Raw genomic sequence first — 21,582 nt, 5'->3', positions numbered from 1 at the left:
GACACAGACAACCATTCACACTCACACCTACGGTCAATTTAGAGTCACCAGTTAACCTAACCTGCATGTCTTTGGACTGTGGAGGAAAACGAAGCACCCGGAGGAAACCCACGCGGACACTGGGAGACCATGCAAACCCTGCACAGAAAGGCCCTCGCCAGCCACGAACCCGGACCTTCTTGCTGTGAGGCGACAGCGCTAACCACTACACCACCGTGCTACCCCAGCAAAGGTAATTATCACAGTAAAATCCTGTCCAAATTTGATACCAGTCTGTGTCAGAACATGTTCTCCATGTCAGATTATATAGTGAAGATCCTCCAATGACAGACCTGCAAGGAAAGGCAATGACTGGGTTCGCAAACAGCAGGAAGTATGTAGAGTGAAGATGAGCACTGTTGTAACAATCCTTTTGATGGCAGCAGCTGACGCATCTTCACCTTTGGGCTGGTCAATTAGAGTCATTCCCATGTACCTGAGGTTAAAGGTCATGCCATCTACAAGGGTCTCCCTCGTATCTGTCCAGTTCTCTGGAAGTTCTGGGGAAAAGGGAATGAGGTAAAAGTTTATGAACCGGAGTTTAACAAATTTTGCAAATGCACATAGTCCACAAAAACACACTCAAGTGAACACACAATGTATACAGAGTACAAGGACTTGGGTACAAATGGAGATAAATATGGAGCAGACAGAACTGGTGGAAAAATACTGCAAAACAAAATGTCAATATTTGAAGAAAGCTAGATAACATTCCTGGAAAATATACTGATATCTTCTTGCATCCATTGCTGAGGCTGAAAATACAACAAGATAAAGACAAACACCTCCAAAGATCAGATTTCCAAAGATGGACTTCAGGGCAAATTCGAGTTGCTGGGTTTATGATCTATGGAACATGTGGATCGATGATTTATTACATGACCTGTACTCATTTCTGCTACACTAAACTCTAGACATGACAGATTTAAATAATACTGGCTGGCGCCGAGTGGTCTATCAGATGTATTCCATTCAGCTAGCATGATATTGAATGAGTTGAAGATCAGTGCTACATGTCTCATCGGCTATCAGCTCATGCACGACTCGATTTCGTGGAATAACATTTGTTTATACGACTTTTTTAGCACAGTTATTCAACATATAGCCTTATTTACGTTAAAAATAGACTTTGGTTGTAGTGTTTGTGCTTGTGGCTTACTGTATTCAGTCTTTAGTTGGTCTTTAGAGCATATGCACGAGTTTCGGAGAAGAGGCTTTAGAGTTATTTCTGAAGGGAATATTAACTTCACCCAGGGTACACTAGAGCACTGAACCTTATTCAGAAGAGGAAGAAGAGAAAGAGTGTGTGTGTATATATATATATACGGGCGGCATGGTGGTGTAGTGGTTAGCGCTGTCGCCTCACAGCAAGAAGGTCCAGGTTCGAGCCCCGTGGCCGGCAAGGGCCTTTCTGTGCGGAGTTTGCATGTTCTCCCCGTTTCCCCCACAGTCCAAAGACATGCAGATTAGGTTAACTGGTGACTCTAAGGCTACGTTTACATTAGACCGTATCTGTCTCGTTTTCTTCGCGGATGCACTGTCCGTTTACATTAAACCGCCGGGAAACGGGAATCCGCCAGCGTCCACGTATTCAATCCAGATTGTGTCAGCTCCGGTGCTGTGTAAACATTCAGAATACGCGGATACGCTGTGCTGAGCTCTAGCTGGCGTCTCATTGGACAACGTCACTGTGACATCCACCTTCCTGATTCGCTGGCGTTGGTCATGTGACGCGACTGCTGAAAAACGGCACGGACTTCCGCCTTGTATCACCTTTCATTAAAGAGTATAAAAGTATGAAAATACTGCAAATACTGATGCAAATACTGCCCATTGTGTAGTTATGATTGTCTTTAGGCTTGCCATCCTTCCACTTGCAAGTGGTAAGTGATATGCGCTGGGATCACACACACAGCGGCTCAGTCCCGAATCACTGCTTGTGCACTTCACTCGCGCGCTCTGTGAGCTGCGCAAGGCCGGAGTGCGCACCCTCCAGAGGGCACTCGCTGTTCAGGGCGGAGTGATTTGGAGCGCAGGATGCCTGCGGAGCCGAGCGTATCCGTGTATTGGTATTGCTGTGTGCACGCAAATCGTGTATTGCTGTTGCTGTGTGCACACTAATCGTTTTAAAAACGTTAATCTGATGATCCGCTGATACGGTCTAATGTAAACATGGGCTAAATTGACCGTAGGTGTGAATGGTTGTCTGTGTCTAATGGCCCTTTTCCACTACCCTTTTTCAGCTCACTTCAGCTCACTTCAGCCCGACACGGCTCGCATTTCGACTACCTCAGAACAGCACGATTCAGCTCGCTTCAGCCCTGCTTAGCACCCAAAACTTGCAAGGTTTTGGAGTGGGGCTGAAGTGAGCCAAACCGAGCTGAGTGAGGCTGGGGGCGTGAGCAGACACTCCCCTGTGCACTGATTGGTGAGGAGGAGTGTCCTCACATACCCACACACGCCCCGCGAGCACGCTGGGATCTGTAAACACCGTAAACCCGGAAGAAGAAGAATTACGAATTACGAGAATTTCTGAAGCCTTATGCGCCTCGCCTCATCTATACGCTCTTGCCAGTATCTGTTGGCGTTGTCGGTGACAACAAGCCACAGAACCAAGACCAGCAACACTAACGACTCCATGTCCTCCATGTTTATTGTTTACTATCCGGGTCGTGAGACTACCGCTTAAAAGCTCACTGATGTCACTGTTTGCACCGCCTAACGACATCACGTGACGTCCACCCACTTTCGCTAACTCCACCCAGTGTGTCCACCCACTTCCAGCCAGCATGGTTCAGCGCGGTTGTAGTCGAAATGCAACTCCAACAGCCCCGCTCAGCTCGACTCAGCCCAACTCAGCACGGCACGGCTCAGCCACGTTTGTAGTGGAAAAGCGGCATATGTGTCAGCCCTGTGATGGCCTGGCGACTTGTCCAGGGTGTACCCTGCCTTTCGCCTGTAGTCAGCTGGGATAGGCTCCAGCTTGCCTGAGACCCTGTAGAACAGAATAAAGCGGCTAGAGATAATGAGAATGATATATACATCTATAAACTGACTATGAATTACACTTATAGCAGAGTTTCTGTGGCTTGTTTAGTCCTGTCAATATGGGAAGGAAAAAAAAACCTTTCTGGCTCACCCAGAGGTCTTGTAATTAAACTTCTTCTAGTGATTTAATGAAACGTAATGGAGACTCTGCTATAAAAGCTCCTTGCCTACATTTCTGGAACCAAGACATCTACTACACATTACTGATGATTATCCTCAGGCATTCTTAGAGGAGATCAATACCACAGCTAAAGTGATAGGAAATCTCTGAAAATGCTTAAAGGAGACACCCAGGAGGCCTTACTTACAGTGCAACCCTTTATTTTATTGGAATAACACTCACTGAGAAGAAAGCAAAAGTGTTAAACCAAACACTTTTGTCCAGAAAGAATTAAGACTCACAAGGACGTCAGAAGAAATCTCACATTTTAACAGGAAGTAACAGTGCTGGGATTACTTTGAGCCCTTGAAATAAACAGGAAATTACTTCACTTAAATAAAACTCCCCAAACATCATAAAATAAACATAGAAAGGGAAATAAGTAAGATAACATCATGATGGATCTCTTGGTTAAACATAACACAGAAAGATTGAGAATGCTTGTGACAAGAAGCAGGGCTCATGTAAAGAATAAAACATATGGAAGTGTGCTGTTATAGGAAAATAATCAACAACAGGGTGGTGTGATGAGGCCCAGCATTAACCAGAATTACTGTCACTGCATCGAAATGGTTTACTTTACAAAACAGCAGTTCTCAAAATGTTTTATTCCTTAGACAGAAATCTGCCAATGATTACAACTTTTATCCATAAAGAAAGGGCAATCAATATTTTTATCCGTTTGTGGTTACATTTAATGTTGTGGAACTTCCATGAAACAAGGTAGTTGCTGCTATCACTTATGTTATAACAGCTATAAACTAGATAGAGACTGTGACTAAAGTCACAGTAAAAGTCACAGTAATTTGCACTAGCTGTTGCAAACCGGAACGTCTGGTCACTGTACCCTATAGAGCCAGAATGGTAAGAGATAGAGAATGATGCTTAGTGAGGAAAAGTTGTGCCCTGCTGCCCTGAACAAAATTAAAATAAATAAATAAAAATTTAAATAATGAAAAATGACAGAGTTATAAGTGATTGAAAAAAAATCCTGTTTTTTATGGCTCATTCCAGATCAGTGATCCAGATCAGCACCAAAAGTTATAGCAATGTAATTCAGCCCAGAGGTATTCTTCAGGTGAAATTTGGTGATGATTGGTTGAAAACTGAGGAAGAAATAGCGTCCTAAAAGATGTTAGGATAATAATAATAATAATAATAATAATAATAATAATAATAATAATAATAATAATAATAAGTAGAAAGATCCTGAGTGAGAGTAACAATTTGTGCCAGTGCTGTGAGCGCAAATTAAAAATTGTTCCCTCACATGCCTCTCATTTTCACTCTCTCAAAAAGTTATTAATTATACCCTTTGGTCACAATAAATCATTATTATACAGTGTAAAACTGATATACAGTACTTCTGGACTAAGTGGAAGTCACCCTCCTTAAACAAACAAATAAAACTTTTGTTTCACAAGAATTAAAGCCAACACGTACCTGTTACCAGTGCATTTATTACAGAAAATCTTCTTACTTTTTAACTTTTATATTTCCCTATGTCTGTGGTTTCAAGTTACTAGGTAATCTGTAATGTTTAAATTGTTTATATAGCAGCTGCTTGCTGATTTCAAGTCAATGTCCGAAACAGTGTTCCAGTCATGAAACAATTCACCCAATTCACAATTCAATACGCTTCACAATTCATGTTCATTATTTGATTTTCCCATGATCTTTTTGAAGAAAACAATCAAAGTTAAGAAAATTTTATTACCAGAAAAAAAAAAATTATTTTCCTATTCTTTATCAACTTCAATATTTATTTTGTTAAAAAAACCCTTTTGTTTCATTTTCTTAATAACCACCAATAATTATTTGCCGTTATTTATAAAGGTTGGAGTAAAATATAATAGCCTACTAACTAAAATATTCCTTTGATTAAAAATGAAAAAAAAAAAACATTAATACCAATAACAGACAGGCCTTTTCTTAATAATCTTTTATGAACAAGTCTACTACCTCCATTTGCTTCTCTTTTCTTTAGCTTTCAGCAGTCTGTAAAAATACAAGACCAATTTTGTGTTAAATCCATTTGTACAGTCCCTTTCTATGGAGCCCCTCTGGTGACACGGGTGAAAAAAAATATATTCCATGGCCATGAGTTAATAACGCATGGGAACGAGATCCTATTCCGTGGCCATGACTTGTTTAATGCGTGGGAACGAGATCCTATTCCGTGGCCATGACTTGTTTAATGCGTGGGAACGAGATCCTATTCCGTGGCCATGACTTGCTTAATGCGTGGGAACGAGATGATTATTGGGTGGCCACGAATTAATAGTGCATGGCAACGAGATTATTCAAGTTCCAGCCTGATGGGATGATGTCCAGTTTTTGAGCGGCCGTCAAATTTGCCATCCATATTTGCATGATGAAATCTATAACTTCCCCGAGGTCAGCATATTGTCTACGTTTGAGCCCGTGCTTTCTGAGCAGCTGAATTAAGTGTCTCTTGCTCAGAATTACTCCATGTCTAACTGCAAGTGATTTAAGGATATCATTATAATTCATTCCTAGATTAAAATAAAATGAAATCAGATCAAACTTGTCCATATTTGCGGCTGAAGCTACTGATGTCAGAAAGTTAACGGTCTCAGTGATGAAATGACTAACACTTCTCATGGCCACGCGTTATTAATTCGTAGCCACCTAATAATCATCTCGTTCCCACGCATTAAACAAGTCGTGGCCACGGAATAGGATCTCGTTCCCATGCATTAAACAAGTCGTGGCCATGGAATAGGATCTTGTTCCCACACGTTGTTAACTCATGGCCATGGAATATATTTTTTTCCACCCATGTCACCAGAGGGGCTCCATAGCTTTCCCTTTTTAGAGCTTTTTTTTTTTGTGTGTGTGTGTGTGTGTGTGTGTGTGTGCATGTTTTAAAGCATTAGAGCTGTGTTACTTGTGCTGAGGGTGAAGTCATGTGTATTCCCACTATTTAACATTATCTGCTGTCTAATGCTCCGGTCACACTACAGCTCACGATGCTTTGTGATGGGTTATTGATGAAAACAAGGCATTTTGGTTGTGATGCATGGTGATATACAGGCAAGCTAAAAGTTGTGGTCACACAGCAGGTGAACATTTAACTGTCACACCTTCGGGCTCGAGTGGCTGCACTCGTTCACAGGACCCAGTCATTACGGGAAACACCTGATGCTGATTTGAGTGCAATCAGCACATGCATATAAGGATGCTGTTTTCACAGAGGCTTTGCGAAGTTCTCATTATCATGGTCACACTTGTTTCTAGCCATGTTTATGACTCTGCTTTTGGTTTCGTTTGCATTTTGTTACTCTGACCTTGCCTTATGTTTTGTTTTTTGTAAATATCACGCCTGCTAATAAACACTCTTCCTGCACTTAGATCCATCTACTGCCACATACCTGACAGAATACTTCACAGTCTCTATGAAAACAGCATCCTTATATGCGCGTGCTGATTGCACTCAAATCAGCATCAGGTGTTTCCCATAATGACTGGGTCCCAAGCAGGTGCACAATGCACTTTGAAGGATCCCTGAATGTAAATATACTTTTCAAGTCTTGGTGAAGGTTAGGCTATGTTGAGTCACTGTGTTGAGGCCCCACAAGCATCAGGGACATGAATTTGAGACATGGAGGCTTGGAGAAGGTTCCCAGAGCTTCAGGAAGTATTTGCTGCTTAGTTTGTTGACAAAAACATTGCCACCAAACTTCAATTCATGCACTGAAACTACTCATGATATTTTTGGCCACTCACGAGGTAGAGACACACCAAAAAACAACTTATGAAGCTTGGAGAACATTTGCCGTGTATCACATGATTGGTGGCAATGCAGCAAATTTTTCATCGCCAAGTATTTGCAAACTCATTGCGAGCTGTAGTGTGACCAGGGCCTAAACAACGTAATTACAGCTAGGAAAAACTAAGATTATGCAGGATAATAATAATAATAATAATAAATTTATTATATCAATTCCAATCGTGGGCAGCACGGTGGTGTAGTGGTTAGTACTGTCACCTCACAGCAAGAAGGTCCTGGGTTAGAGTCCAGCGGCCGGCAAGGGCCTTTCTGTGTGGAGTTTGCATGTTCTCCCCATGTCTGCACATGCAGGTTAGGCTAATTGGTGGCTCTAAATTGACCATAGGTGTGAATGTGAATGGTTGTCTGTGTCTATGTGTCAGCCCTGTGATGACCTGGCGACTTGTCCAGGGTGTACCCCGCCTCTCACCTGTAGTCAGCTGGGATAGGCTCCAGCTTACCTGCGACCCTGTAGAACAGGATAAGTGGCTACAGATAATGGATGGATTCCAATCGTCATAAAATCTGCATCACGATTTATTGTCATACATTATTACATGTCTACAGTACCCTATGTACACTATGTGCCCAAAAGTTTGTGGACACCTGATAATCACACCCATATATCCCCTTCCCAAACCCATGGACCTTAACACAGATTTAGGCCGAATCCCATTTCACCCCTTGGACCAACCCCTTAGCCCTTCCCCTCCATTTTGCGCGTTCACGTGAAGGGGTAGGGGTATCCCAATCCCAGTTAACGCGGAGGGGTAGGGGAAGGGGGAGGGCTTCTGTACCCCTCCAAACGGAGATTTTCCTGGAGCAGACTCCGAACGAAGGGGTTTGAGTGATTTCCCACAATGCCATGCGGATTTCAGCGAGATTTCATGCGGATTTCAGAAAGATGGCGGTTCCCGCGGCGAAAGATTGTCATAAATGTATTTTCTCCATTATTTACGTGTTTTAAGTTGTTATCCAGAGGAAACACGCCGCTTGATTCGCTTTCGAGCTGAGAATGAGCAGCGATTTCTGAAATCCAAGCTGCTGCTAAAAAGCTTTGGGAGTGAGTATTGTTTTCGGTTGCTTTACTGCGTACGTTTTGTTCTGTTATTCTCGCTTTTATTGTTTACATGAGTGTTCTGACACCTCATTCTGTCGGATGTGGTGCACGAAGCGCCAAAGATATCCCATTCAGTGGTGTTAGTTAACAAATCACACCCTGCCAGCAGAGATTTCTGTTCTGGCTCTGACTGTAGCGGATGGTCGCAGCCAATGACGCATTTGGTCGCGTTTTGCTAACGTAAACGCTGACGGAGGTACGCGATGACGTATGCGATCGTTGAAGGGCTATCCCAATACGTAAGGGTTGAATTTCAAGCCCTATCCCTTGTAGCTCAGTTTCAAGGGGAAGGGCCAAGGGGAAGGGGGAGGGGAAGGCGGAGGGGTAGGGGTAGAAATTAGAATTGGGATTGGGCCTTAGTCCCCCTTCACTGCTGTCATACCCTCCACTCTTCTGCGAAGTCTTTCCCCTAAATTTTGGGGTGTGGCTGGGGGGGATTTGTGTTCATTCAGCCACCAGCGCATGTGAGATCAGGCACTGATGTTGAGTGAAAAGGCCTGGAGTGCAGTCAGTGTTCCAGTTCATCCTAAAGGTGTTCAGTGGGGTTAAGGTGCGATGGTCAGGTGTGCATCAAATTTTAGCCATATAGTGTACAACAGTTTATATAGTAAACAGTTATCAAAGTGTCACGGAGTGATTTCAGGCACAGCAATAGTGCATCTGTAGTGGGAAACCACTCAATCCAGTTCATTGACTCAACTGACTGGTATGAAGTGCCTCTGTGTTGACGTGGTTAACTGCCAAGGTATAGCCATTCAATTTTGTTTGTCACTGGAGGACATTTGCCAAACAGACCCCAATTTCCATCTGCCCTGGGCGCTTCTGCTTGTGCATCGTCCGGGTCCATGTTCCTTTCCTTTCTTTTTAAGCCCAGTTGTTGTCATGCATGTCCATCTGACATGTAAGCAGTTGGAGTATAGCTGCTGGCTGATCCTAACACAGGACTTGGAAATAATTATAGCGCAATATTGCCATCTTCTGAAAAAATCCTTAAAATTCCTTTATTAACATGGACTACTTCGATGTTCCTGTGAAGCGACCTGGACGGCGTTTTAAAAGCTTGGGCTTGAACAGTGGCAGCTCAGTGGTTAAGCTGTAAGCATTTTTGACTTCTTAGAAAATCTGCATAACAATCCAAGGTTTAACTAAAATGTTCTACATTTCATTTCTACTCATGCATTTCCCCCAGTTAGTCTACCTCCTTAGTATGAGCAGGACATGGACACGCTATAAACTGTAGCTCCATAAATCCCAATAAAAAGGCCACTTGAGTCACTCTTCATTACAAAGCAGCCATTTTGCTGTAAGTGGTGCAATTTCTCATTGGAAGTGTGTGACTTTGGAGCTTTGGAAGGGCACCAAGGCCCCCACGACTTTAATGAGAAATGATTTCTGTAACATGGCACATGAGATGGAGGGAGATTTTTATTAAAAAATTGAATTGGCATCAACAAAGCAAAAAGCACAATTTGGCCTTGTTTTTCATTTTACGGTTTTGGCTTCAAGTGCCAGTGAGATTGATGGAACAGGTTTGTTCATTTAAAAAAAAAGTTTGCATGTTTTCCATTAGCATAAGAAATGCATTTAGTGCTTCTCTAAGGCATAGCTTCGTCAAAAAACAGGTACATCTGATGCTTGTCATTTCTTTAATAGTGGCTCATTACCTTTGCTTCCCTTCATAGCTCAAGGAAGTGCAGAAAAAGGTGCGAGGAAAGAAGGAATTGAGAACAAACATTTACCAAATGAGACGTTCTTGCTCCCTGATGCATCACTTTAAAGCATTAGTGCCTGATTTGTATCAACACATACCTGAAATACACTCACCGGCCACTTTAATAGGAACTTGTTCTTGATTCTAAGATTCCTGTTCTTGGCTGCAGGAGTGGAACCCAGTGTGTTCTTCTGCTGTTGCATGCTGAGAAGCTTTTCTGCTCACCATGGTTGTGAAGAGTTGCTATGAGTTACAGTTAGGTTCATAAATATTTGGACAGAGGCAACATTTTTCTAATTTTGGTTCTGTACATTACCACAATGAATTTTGAACAAAACAATTCAGATGCAGGCAGCACGGTGGTGTAGTGGTTAGCCAGGGCTCGAAATTAACTTTTTTTCTTTATGTCCCCCAGTGGTCCCGAATTCTGTGTTGTATTGTCCCGAATGGAAGCAATAGTGTCCCCATTTTTTTCCTCTCTGAAATAACCAGTGGTTAATATTATCATATGAAGTTACTATTATATTTGTAACTATGCGATTTTGAACCCTTTATATCATTTTTACAATAAGTCACAAGACACAAGCGACACGTCCTATACATCATCTACTTCAAAATTACAGTTATTGCATTTTCAGTTGATTAAACTTTGGCGATCTCACTGTATGAATAGATACCCGTTTATTTAAAGGGGCCAACTAGCTCATTCAGAAAATGTTTCAACTCCCTACATCTGCAGTACACTTTAGTTGAAAATAAGACCCCTTTTACGTTCATTTCATCTATTTATACCTTGAATATCTGTTGGCACTTATAAGGCCAACTTATAATTTTCACCATTACCGTTATCCATTTTTATGAACTTTCCGTTATCCATTTTATGAACTTTCGCTGCCGTTTCATGGGTGCAAATGTTAGCAACATCAGCATAGTGCCAGGTCCGAGCCTAGTTGTGCTGCTGACTGACTAAACTTTCTGAACTAGAAAGACACCAAGAAAACTCACTTATTCTGTTGAACGGTATCTTCCGTCAATATCATCCACATCATTCCTGTTGTATTTTATAATGTGTCTAACAGTGTTCATTAAGTTCATTCAGTTGCTCGCGTTGCCTGCAGACCAGGCGATGACACTTTGGATCCTGAAGGTCCCGGAGACGTTATGTCTGGGCTTTCAGTTTCTTCCCCGCGGTCGGTCCGCTTCAACCACTTCAGCATTTTTGTTCTGGCAAGAGTCGGCGCAGCGTGTGCGGTAGCAATTCCATTCCAAGTCCATATAATGCGGACTCCGGCCGAAGATTCTAGAACAGAATGCGCTGCTCTGTAGCCTACGGATGCAGGTGCATCGAAAGTGTAGCTACTATGTATTTTTTGCTGTTAACGTTTTAAAATTAAAATTGACAAATTAGGTGAATGTCTACGTATGGTTTAAGGCTTTGTAAATAATATTAATGTAGAACTTTTTTTCTAGATCTATTTTTTTCCATTGTCCCGGGATTGTCCCAGATATGATAATTTTGTGTCCCGATGACATTTTTTATGGTCCCCGGGACGTCGGGACACCGTTAGTTTCGAGCGCTGTGGTTAGCGCTGTCGCCTCACAGCAAGAAGGTCCGGGTTCGAGCCCCGTGGCCGGCGAGGGCCTTTCTGTGCGGAGTTTGCATGTTCTCCCCGTGTCCGCGTGGGTTTCCTCCAGGTGCTCCGGTTTCCCCCACAGTCCAAAGACATGCAGGTTAGGTTAACTGGTGACTCTAAATTGACCGTAGGTGTGAATGTGAGTGTGAATGGTTGTCTGTGTCTATGTGTCAGCACTGTGATGACCTGGCGACTTGTCCAGGGTGTACCCCGCCTTTCACCCGTAGTCAGCTGGGATAGGCTCCAGCTTGCCTGCGACCCTGTAGAACAGGATAAAGCGGCTAGAGATAATGAGATGAGATGAGAATTCAGATGCAGTTGAAGTTCAGACTTTCAGCTTTAATTCAGTGGGTTGAACAAAATGATTGCATAAAAATGTGAGGAACTAAAGCATTTTTTAAACACAATCCCTTCATTTCAGGGGCTCAAAAAGTCTCATCTCATCTCATTATCTGTAGCCGCTTTATCCTTCTACGGGGTCGCAGGCAAGCTGGAGCCTATCCCAGCTGACTACGGGCGAAAGGCGGGGTACACCCTGGACAAATCGCCAGGTCATCACAGGGCTGACACATAGACACAGACAACCATTCACACTCACATTCACACCTACGGTCAATTTAGAGTCACCAGTTAACCTAACCTGCATGTCTTTGGACTGTGGGGGAAACCGGAGCACCCGGAGGAAACCCACGCGGACACGGGGAGAACATGCAAACTCCACACAGAAAGGCCCTCGCCAGACCCAGGGTTCGAACCCAGGACCTTCTTGCTGTGAGGCGACAGCGCTAACCACTACACCACCGTGCCGCCCTGGCTCAAAAAGTAATTGGACAAATTAAATAATTGTAAATAAAATGTTCATTTCTAATACTTGGTTGAAAACCCTTTGTTGGCAATGACTGCCTGAAGTCTTGAACTCATGGACATCACCAGACGCTGTGGTTCCTCCTTTTTAATGCTCTGCCAGGCCTTTACTGCAGCGGTTTTCAGTTGCTGTTTGTTTGTGGGCCTTTCTGTCTGAACAAGTGAAATGCACGCTCAATTGGGTTCAGATCAGGTGACTGACTTGGCCATTCAAGAATATTCCACTTCTTTGCTTTAATAAACTCCTGGGTTGCTTTGGCTTTATGTTTTGGGTCATTGTCCATCTGTATTATGAAACACCGACCAATCAGTTTGGCTGGATTTGAGCACACAGTATGTCTCTGAATACCTCAGAATTAATCCGGCTGCTTCTGTCCTGTGTCACATCATCAATAAACACTAGTGACCCAGTGCCACTGGCAGCCATGCATGCCCAAGCCATCACACTGCCTCTGCCGTGTTTTACAGATGATGTGGTATGCTTTGGATCATGAGCTGTACCACGCCTTCGCCATACTTTTTTCTTTCCATCATTCTGGTAGAGGTTGATCTTGGTTTCATCTGTCCAAAGAATGTTCTTCCAGAACTGTGCTGGCTCTTTTAGATGTTTTTTAGCAAAGTCCAATCTAGCCTTTTTATTCTTGAGGCTTATGAGTGGCTTGCACCGTGCAGTGAACCCTCTGTATTTACTTTCATGCAGTCTTCTCTTTATGGTAGATTTGGATATTGATAGGCCTACCTCCTGGAGAGTGTTGTTCACTTGGTTGGCTGTTGTGAAGGGGTTTCTCTTCACCATGGAAATTATTCTGCGATCATCTACCACTGTTGTCTTCTGTGAGTGTCCAGGACTTTTTGCATTGATGAGTTCACCAGTGCATTCTTTTTTTCTCGGGATGTACCAAACTGTAGATTTTGCCACTCCTAATATTGTAGCAATTTCTTGGATGGGTTTTTTCTGTTTTCGCAGCTTAAGGATGGCTTGTTTCACCTGCATGGAGAGCTCCTTTGAGCGCATGTTTTCTTCACAGCAAAATCTTCCAAATGCAAGCACCACACCTCAAATCAACTCCAGGCCTTTTATCTGCTTAATTGAGAATGACATAACGAAGGAATTGCCTGCACCTGCCCATGAAATAGCCTTTGAGTCAATTGTCCAATTACTTTTGGTCCCTTTAAAAACAGGGTGGCACATGTTAAGGAGCTGAAACTGCTAAACCCTTCATCCAGTTTTAATGTGGATACCCTCAAATGAAAGCTGAAAGTCTGGACTTTATGTCCATGTCCATTATATAACTATAACCTGAATATGTTTCAGTAAACAGGTAAAAAAAATAATTTGTGTCAGTGTCCAAATATATATGGGCCTAACTGTACTATATCCTTCCTGGCAAAAAAAAAAGCTTGAACCAATCTGGCCATTTTCCTCTGACCTCTCTTATCAACAAAGACGTTTGTTTCCACCCACAGAATTGTCGCTCACTTAATGTTTTTTGTTTTTCGCACCATTCTGTGTAAACTCTAGAGACTGTTGTGTGTGAAAACCCCAGGAGATCAGCAGGTTCTGAAATACTCAAACCAACACCCATGCCACAGCGAAAGAAAGTCACACTTTGAGATCACAATGTTTCCCATTCTGATGTCTGAACATTGTGAACATTAACTGAAGCTCTTGATTTGTATCTGCACGATTTTATGCATTGGGCTGCAGTCAAGGGATCGGCTGATTAGAGAACTGCGTAAAACAGCTGCAGGTGGATGGGTGTTCTGGATAAAGTTACCAGTGAGTGTTGTTAAGAAGATAAATATTAGTGAATTATAGCTTTAGGAACAAGTGTCATGCATTAATGATTGAATGCATTTGATTGTAATTAGCATGCTGGTGTGTCTGCTGGGTGACGAAAATCAACCCATGCAAACACTTGGAAGGTGCTGGGTGCCAAGTTGCCACCCTGATTTCATTTCCATTTATTCAAAAACTTGTTTCGCTTCAAGAGTAGCCCTTGTAGGCTGGAACTCAGTAATGATCGTTCATGACTGCAACAAAGTCTTACACGCTTCTCTCCAGCACTGTGGAGTCTTGATGGAAAGATATAGTGACATGCAATTTAACACCCGTGTTAAGACATTGTATGAATATTTTTGGAAATGTTGTGCAGTCAACGTATGTGTGGTTAGAATGCCAAGTAAACAGCTTTTAAAGGGCAAGTAATATGATTATTTTCCCTCCTGCAGTGTGCCTGAATTCGAGGAATGTCAAGCTTGTGCTCATGGTATTAAGTCATCTTTAACCACCGAGTAGCTCCTGTGGGGCCAAGGCACTGCTGATGTTTCCATTTTAGAAACAGTCACAGGTAGGGTCAAGGGCTTCACAAGCTGTAAATATGTTACCGTCATAAGAAAACACAGCACAGTATGCGTTTTCCAAAACTGCATCATCAAAATGTCTTTAAAATAAAAGATTAAGACTAAACCTAGAAAGCTACGGAGCTGCTGAGGTGAAATGATGATTGGTTTTTAACAAGAAGCAGCCACAAATGAAGTATTTCAAGGCCAGAAATATTAAATTGTGTCTACAAGTTAGAAATTTGAGACCATGACATACAGTATGTGGCCGACAGGTCACCTCAGCAGCTCTGGACAAAGCCTTTTCCCAGTGGATGTAGCAGTTCTGGAAAGACTGCAAAGTTCCCTCACCTCAACTGGAGCAAAAACTAAAGGAACTATAAACCAAGCTGTTTGGTGTCACTAGTACACACAGGCCTTGTATTATGTGCTAAACTGCTTACTGCTCCTGGTGGCACACGGTGCGGCCTCACAGTTCCAGGGTCCCCAGGTCCATCCTGAGCTCAGGGGAATGTTTGTTTGGAGTTCTACATGTTCTTCCTGTAGGCTTCCTCAGGGTTCTTTGGTTTCCTTCAATCTCCCACCAAAATAAATGGCTGTAGGTGGACTGACTACTGTATTATCCCTAACTGTGAGTGAGTGTGTTTGAGTGGTGTACTGTAATGGACTGGCTTTTCATCCAGAGCATACTCGAATCTCACACACAGTGTTCCTGGGATATCCAGGAACCCTGTCCAGGAAAGCAGTTAGTGAAGATGGAAGCAAGTGTGTGTGTGTGATATTTACATATACACACATAATATTATATAAATTTCTATCCACATTCACTGGATATGAGCAATCGCATGTTCTGATTGGCTACTCTACTACTAGAATATCAGCTCATATACCATGAGTAGAGAAAAACAAAATGGCAGCATGTCACACAACCAACTGAGGATGAAATAAACACCCAACTCGAAAACAACCCCCCCCAAAAAAACCCAACAAAATATGAAATAAAAGTATCTGATGAGAAGAACGTATCTGTTTTAATTTCTCAAGAATTATTATTATTATTATAGGGCAGCACAGTGGTGTAGTGGTTAGTACTGTCGCCTCAGAGCAAGAAGGTTCTGGGTTCGAGCCCCGTGGCCAGTGAGGGCCTTTCTGTGTGGAGTTTGCATGTTCTCCCTGTGTCCACGTGGATTTCCTCCGGGTGCTCCGGTTTCCCCCACAGTCCAAAGACATGCAGGTTAGGTTAACTGGTGACTCTAAATTGAGCGTAGGTGTGAATGTGAGTGTGAATGGTTGTCTGTGTCTATGTGTCAGCCCTGTGATGACCTGGCGACTTGTCCAGGGTGTACCCCGCCTTTCGCCCGTAGTCAGCTGGGATAGGCTCCAGCTTGCCTGCGACCCTGTAGAACAGGATAAAGCGGCTAGAGATAATGGATGGATTATTATTATAGCATTTTTCACAAATTGCTACCATCATTTTACTGGTTTGTTTACATTCTAAGTGGAAATGATTTTGTCTGACATTTTGTATAAAGTTATCAAATTTGCAAAAAATAAAAATGCTCCATTTCTCAAAATCCAGTGAATGTGGATAGAATAAAAGAGTTATTCCACTCAATCTCATCATACACAGCTTATAGCCGACTCGGTCCTACGCACCTCGTCGGCTATCAGCTATGTAAGACTTGATTTCCTGGAATAACTGTGTATATAATACTATACAGTATATTATTATATAAAAATGTGTGTGGGTGGCACGGTGGTGTAGTGGTTAGCGCTGTCGCCTCACAGCAAGAAGGTCCTGGGTTCGAGCCCCGGGGCTGGCAAGGGCCTTTCTGTGTGGAGTTTGCATGTTCTCCCCGTGTCCGCGTGGGTTTCCTCCGGGTGCTCCGGTTTCCCCCACAGTCCAAAGACATGCAGGTTAGGTTAACTGGTGACTCTAAATTGACCGTAGGTGTGAATGTGAGTGTGAATGGTTGTCTGTGTCTATGTGTCAGCCCTGTGATGACCTGGCGACTTGTCCAGGGTGTACCCCGCCTTTCACCCGTAGTCAGCTGGGATAGGCTCCAGCTTGCCTGCGACCCTGTAGAAGGATAAAGCGGCTAGAGATAATGAGATGAGATGAAAAATGTGTGTGTGTGTTTGCACATATAGTCAATATTATATACACATGCTCACCGGCCACTTTAATAGGAACTCGTTCTTGATTCTAAGATTCCTGTTCTTGGCTGCAGGACTGAAACCCAATGTGATCTATTGATGCATGCTGAGATGCTTTTCTGCTCACCACAGTTGTAAAGAGTGATGAGTTACGATATCCTTCCTGGCAGCTCAAACCACAAATCTAGCCATTTTTGTCTGAGCTCTCTTATCAACAAGGCGTTTGTTTCCACCCACAGAACTGTCACTCATTCACTCAATGTTTTTTGTTTTTCGCACCATTCTGTGCAAAGACTGTTGTGTGTGAAAACCCCAAGAGATCTGCAGTTTCTGAAATACTCAAACCAGTCCATCAGGCTCAAACCAACACCCAGTGAAAGAAAGTCACACTTTGAGATCACAATTTGTCCCATTCTGTGAACATTAACCGAAGCTCTTGATTTGTATCTGTATGATTTGATGCATTGTGCTGCTGTCAAGGGATCGGCTGATTAGAGAACTGTATAAACCAGCAGGTGGATGGGTGTACATCACTTTCTAGTGTTAGGAAATACAGATATTTTGATGAAACACTGAAAGAATCTTAAACAACTTTCTTCAATATTGGGGAAACTATTTGTTTGTGTTCTCTGTTACCAGGGGGCCAATTTGTGGCTGCGTCCCAAACCGAGTCCTTCTGTACTAAATAGAACTCCAAAGTAGTGCACATCACCTGTAGATGATGTAGATGTGTTCTGAACTGCTGTGGAGTGTAATAGGACGGGTTTGGAACGCAAGCCATAGCACACGTGAACCTTTATACTGTAATGTAGGAAAGGCTAAAGTCCCAACGTTAAACAACAAACTAGTGTAGAACAAACAAATGAGACTGAGCCTGAGAGTTGACAGAAATACCCATAATCTCTTCACTTACTTTTGTGTTTAGTGACATCCCACGGTTGCTTGGAGACACTCGGACTCCGGATAACTCTTCTGGCTGATTTCAACACATCCATAATGAATCAATCTTTAAACAAACCCAAATAACCGCTGTCTCATCTGCTCTGTGAACTTGCTCTTGTCTGTTTTGATGTTATCCAGCTGTGCTCATTCTTCACATCAGGGTCCGAGTGGGCGGGGTTACAGGTGTCAATCGTGTAAGAACTGCACGTGTGCACCAAAATTAATGTAACCCTTCTTATAATAAACATCTGCACCCAAATCACACTTGTGAAGTCGGATTAAGTTATAAATCAGCAAAGAGAGATCAATCTGGAATGGGATGTTCAACAAGTGTGGTGTGAGAGAGAGAGAGAGAGAGAGAGAGAGAGAGAGAGAGAGAGAGTGTGGTGGTCAGGTGTCCATATACTTTTGGCCATATAGGAGTGCATGTCAAACAATTAAAATGTCATGAAAAAGTGAAACATTTTCCATCAGTTATTTAAGAAAGTGAAAATTTAAACTCATTCAACGACATTTCAAGAATTTTTCTATTTTAATTTTTATACTTATGACCTACAGGGGCAGCACGGTGGTACAGTGGTTAGCACTGTCGCCTCACAGCAAGAAGGTTCTGGGTTTGAGCCCCGTGGCCAGCGAGGGCCTTTCTGTGCGGAGTTTGCATGTTCTCCCCGTGTCCGCGTGGGTTTCCTCCGGGTGCTCCGGTTTCCACCACAGTCCAAAGACATGCAGGTTAGGTTAACTGGTGACTCTAAATTGACCGTAGGTGTGAATGTGAGTGTGAATGGTTGTCTGTGTCTATGTGTCAGCCCTGTGATGACCTGGCGACTTGTCCAGGGTGTACCCTGCCTCTCGCCCATAGTCAGCTGGGATAGACTCCAGCTTGCCTGCGACCCTGTACAGGATAAGCGGCTACAAATAATAAATGGATGGATGTGAATGTGAATGGTTGTTTGTCTCTGTGTCAGCCCTGCGATAACCTGGTGACTTGTCCAGGGTGTACCCCGCCTTTCACCCGTAGTCAGCTGGGATAGACTCCAGCTTGCCTGCGACCCTGTAGAACAGGATAAGTGGCTCCAGATAATGCATGGATGGATGACTTACAGGGCAAAAAAAATAATTAACTCAAAACATGAGAATGTTTCATTTCGAGTTTGAGTAAAACAGTACACTGTAAATCCCATGTATCTCTCAGTCTAGTTCAGTACACACAGCTACAATCATGAGGAAGATTGCAGACTTGACAGTCGTCCAGAAGCCAATCATCGACACCCTCCACAAGCAGGGTAAGCCACAGAAGGTCATTCCTGAAAAGGATGGCTGGAAAAGGTGCACAAGCAACAGGGATGACCGCAGCCTTAAGAAGATTGTCAAGAAAACTTTGGAGAGCTTCACAACGAGTGGACTGAGGCTGGTGTCAGTGCATCAAGAACCACCACTCACAGACATCTTCAGGAAAGGGGCTACAACTGTCACACTCCTAATATTAAGCCCCTCCTGTACTAGAGACAATGTCAGAAGTGACTTGCCTGGGCTACGGAGAGAAATAACTGGACTGTTGCTCAGTGGTCCAAAGTCCTCTTTTCAGCTGAAAGTAAATTTTGCATTTCATTTGGAAATCAAGGTCCTAGAGTCTGGAGGAAGAGTGGAGAGGCACAGAATCCAAGGGGTTTGAGTCCAGTGTGAAATTTCTGCAGTCTGTGATGGTTTGGGGTGCCATGTCATCTGGTCCACTGTGTTTTATCAAGTCCAAAGTCAATGCAGCCATCTGCCAGGAGATTTTAGAGCACTTCATGCTTCCATCTGCTGACAAGCTTTATAGAGATGCAGATTTCCTTTTCCAGCAGGACTCAGTGCCTGCCCACAGTGCAAAACTACTACCAAATGGTTTTCTGACCATAATATTACTGTGCTTGATTGGCCAGCCAACTCTCCCGACCTGAACCCCATAGAGTATCTCTGAGGTATTATCAAGAGAAAGATGAGAATCGCCCAACCCAAAAATACAGACAAACTGAAGGCCGCTATCAAAGTAACCTGGGATTCAATAACACCTCAGCATTGCCACAGGCTGATCGCCTCCATGCCATGCCGCACTGATGCAGTAATTCATGGCAAAGGAGCCGCAACCAAGTATTGAGTGTGTAAATGAACATACTTTTCAGAAGTTGGACATTTCTGTCTGGTAAATCCTTTTTGACTGATGTTAGGAAATATTCTAATAATTTGAGATACTGGATTTCTGATTTCCATGAACTATAAGCCATAATAATCCAAATTAAAACCAAAAAAGCCTTGAAATATTTTATGTTACATGAATATAGAATATATGAAAGTTTACCTGTTTGAATTAAATTATGAAAGAACTTTTTCACAACATTCTGAGATTCACTAGTAGTGTGACCACACACATTATCACTCAGATACACACTGAAAGCTTTCTAAGTGCTGACAGTGTATGCTCATATGAACCACTGGAAGATTTTTCACTTACAATCACTATTTCTGTAATATGTTCTAAGAAAATAATTAATCAGGGTGATATGATGTGTTCTGATGCTATGAGGTATTGTCAAGTTATTGTTACCATCTGGAGTTTTCCAGTAGCAGCATACCCAGTGTTTTATTCCTCTTATACCACAGCAATTTGCCTACAACAAAAATTTTATTTAAAAAAAAAATATATATATATATATATATATATATATATATATATATATATATATATATATATATATCTCACAGATGGTATCTTCTGGTTTCTTGGTACCATGACAAAGTCATCTTTCTGTCCTGTTCTGGAAAACTGTGGCCATTACAAAATGCTGACACTGGAGACTCCTGACATACATTTATACAACCCAATTCCAAAAAAGTTGGGACGCTGTGTAAACTGTAAATAAAAACATCTCATCTCATCATCTCTAGCCGCTTTATCCTTCTACAGGGTCGCAGGCAAGCTGGAGCCTATCCCAGCTGACTACGGGCGAAAGGCGGGGTACACCCTGGACAAGTCGCCAGGTCATCACAGGGCTGACACATAGACACAGACAACCATTCACACTCACATTCACACCTACGGTCAATTTAGAGTCACCAGTTAACCTAACCTGCATGTCTTTGGACTGTGGAGGAAACCGGAGCACCCGGAGGAAACCCACGCGGACACGGGGAGAACATGCAAACTCCACACAGAAAGGCCCTCGCCGGCCCCGGGGCTCGAACCCAGGACCTTCTTGCTGTGAGGCGACAGCGCTAACCACTACACCACCGTGCCGCCCCGTAAATAAAAACAGAATGTGATAATTTGCAAATCACGGAAACCCTATATTCCATTGAAAACAGTACAAAGAAAACATCAAATGTTGAAACTGAGAAATTTTAATGCTTTTTGGAAAGAAAAAAAAAATATATATATATATATATATATATATATATATATATATATATATATATATTCATTTTGAATTTGATGTCAGCAACACGTTTCAGAAAAGTTGGGACAGGGGCATGGTTTACCACTGTGTTGCATCACCTCTACTTTTAACAACACTCTGTAAACGTTTGGGAACTGAGGAGACCAATTGCTGTAGTTTTGAAAGAGAAATGTTGTCCCATTCTTGCCTGATCTACAATTTCAGTTGCTCAACAGTTCAGGGTCTCCTTTGTCATATTTTGCGCTTCATAATGCACCAAATGTTTTAAACAGGAGAAAGGTCTGGACTGCAGGCAGGCCAGTTTAGCACCCGGACTCTTACTACAGAGCCGTGCAGT

The 21,582-nt window shown here is 42.8% G+C and overlaps 1 protein-coding gene across 1 annotated transcript in view; it reads right to left on the bottom strand.

The window, feature by feature from the left end:
* The window catches only part of ldlrap1a (low density lipoprotein receptor adaptor protein 1a), a 45,194-nt gene extending 27,330 nt beyond the window's left edge, over positions 1-17,864 (bottom strand). The window contains exons 1-2 of the mRNA XM_060903936.1: positions 17,783-17,864; positions 397-539 (exon numbers count right to left, since the gene is read on the bottom strand). Of these exons, the coding sequence (XP_060759919.1) occupies positions 397-539; positions 17,783-17,864 (225 nt within the window). The remainder of the gene's footprint in view (positions 1-396; positions 540-17,782) is intronic.
* Positions 17,865-21,582: the final 3,718 nt, after the last annotated feature.

Source organism: Neoarius graeffei, chromosome 22 (assembly GCF_027579695.1).
Source record: "Neoarius graeffei isolate fNeoGra1 chromosome 22, fNeoGra1.pri, whole genome shotgun sequence".
Classification (NCBI taxonomy): Eukaryota; Metazoa; Chordata; class Actinopteri; order Siluriformes; family Ariidae; genus Neoarius; species Neoarius graeffei.
The sequence above is the reverse complement of the archived record's forward strand: the minus strand, read 5'-3'. Positions and strand labels throughout refer to the sequence as shown.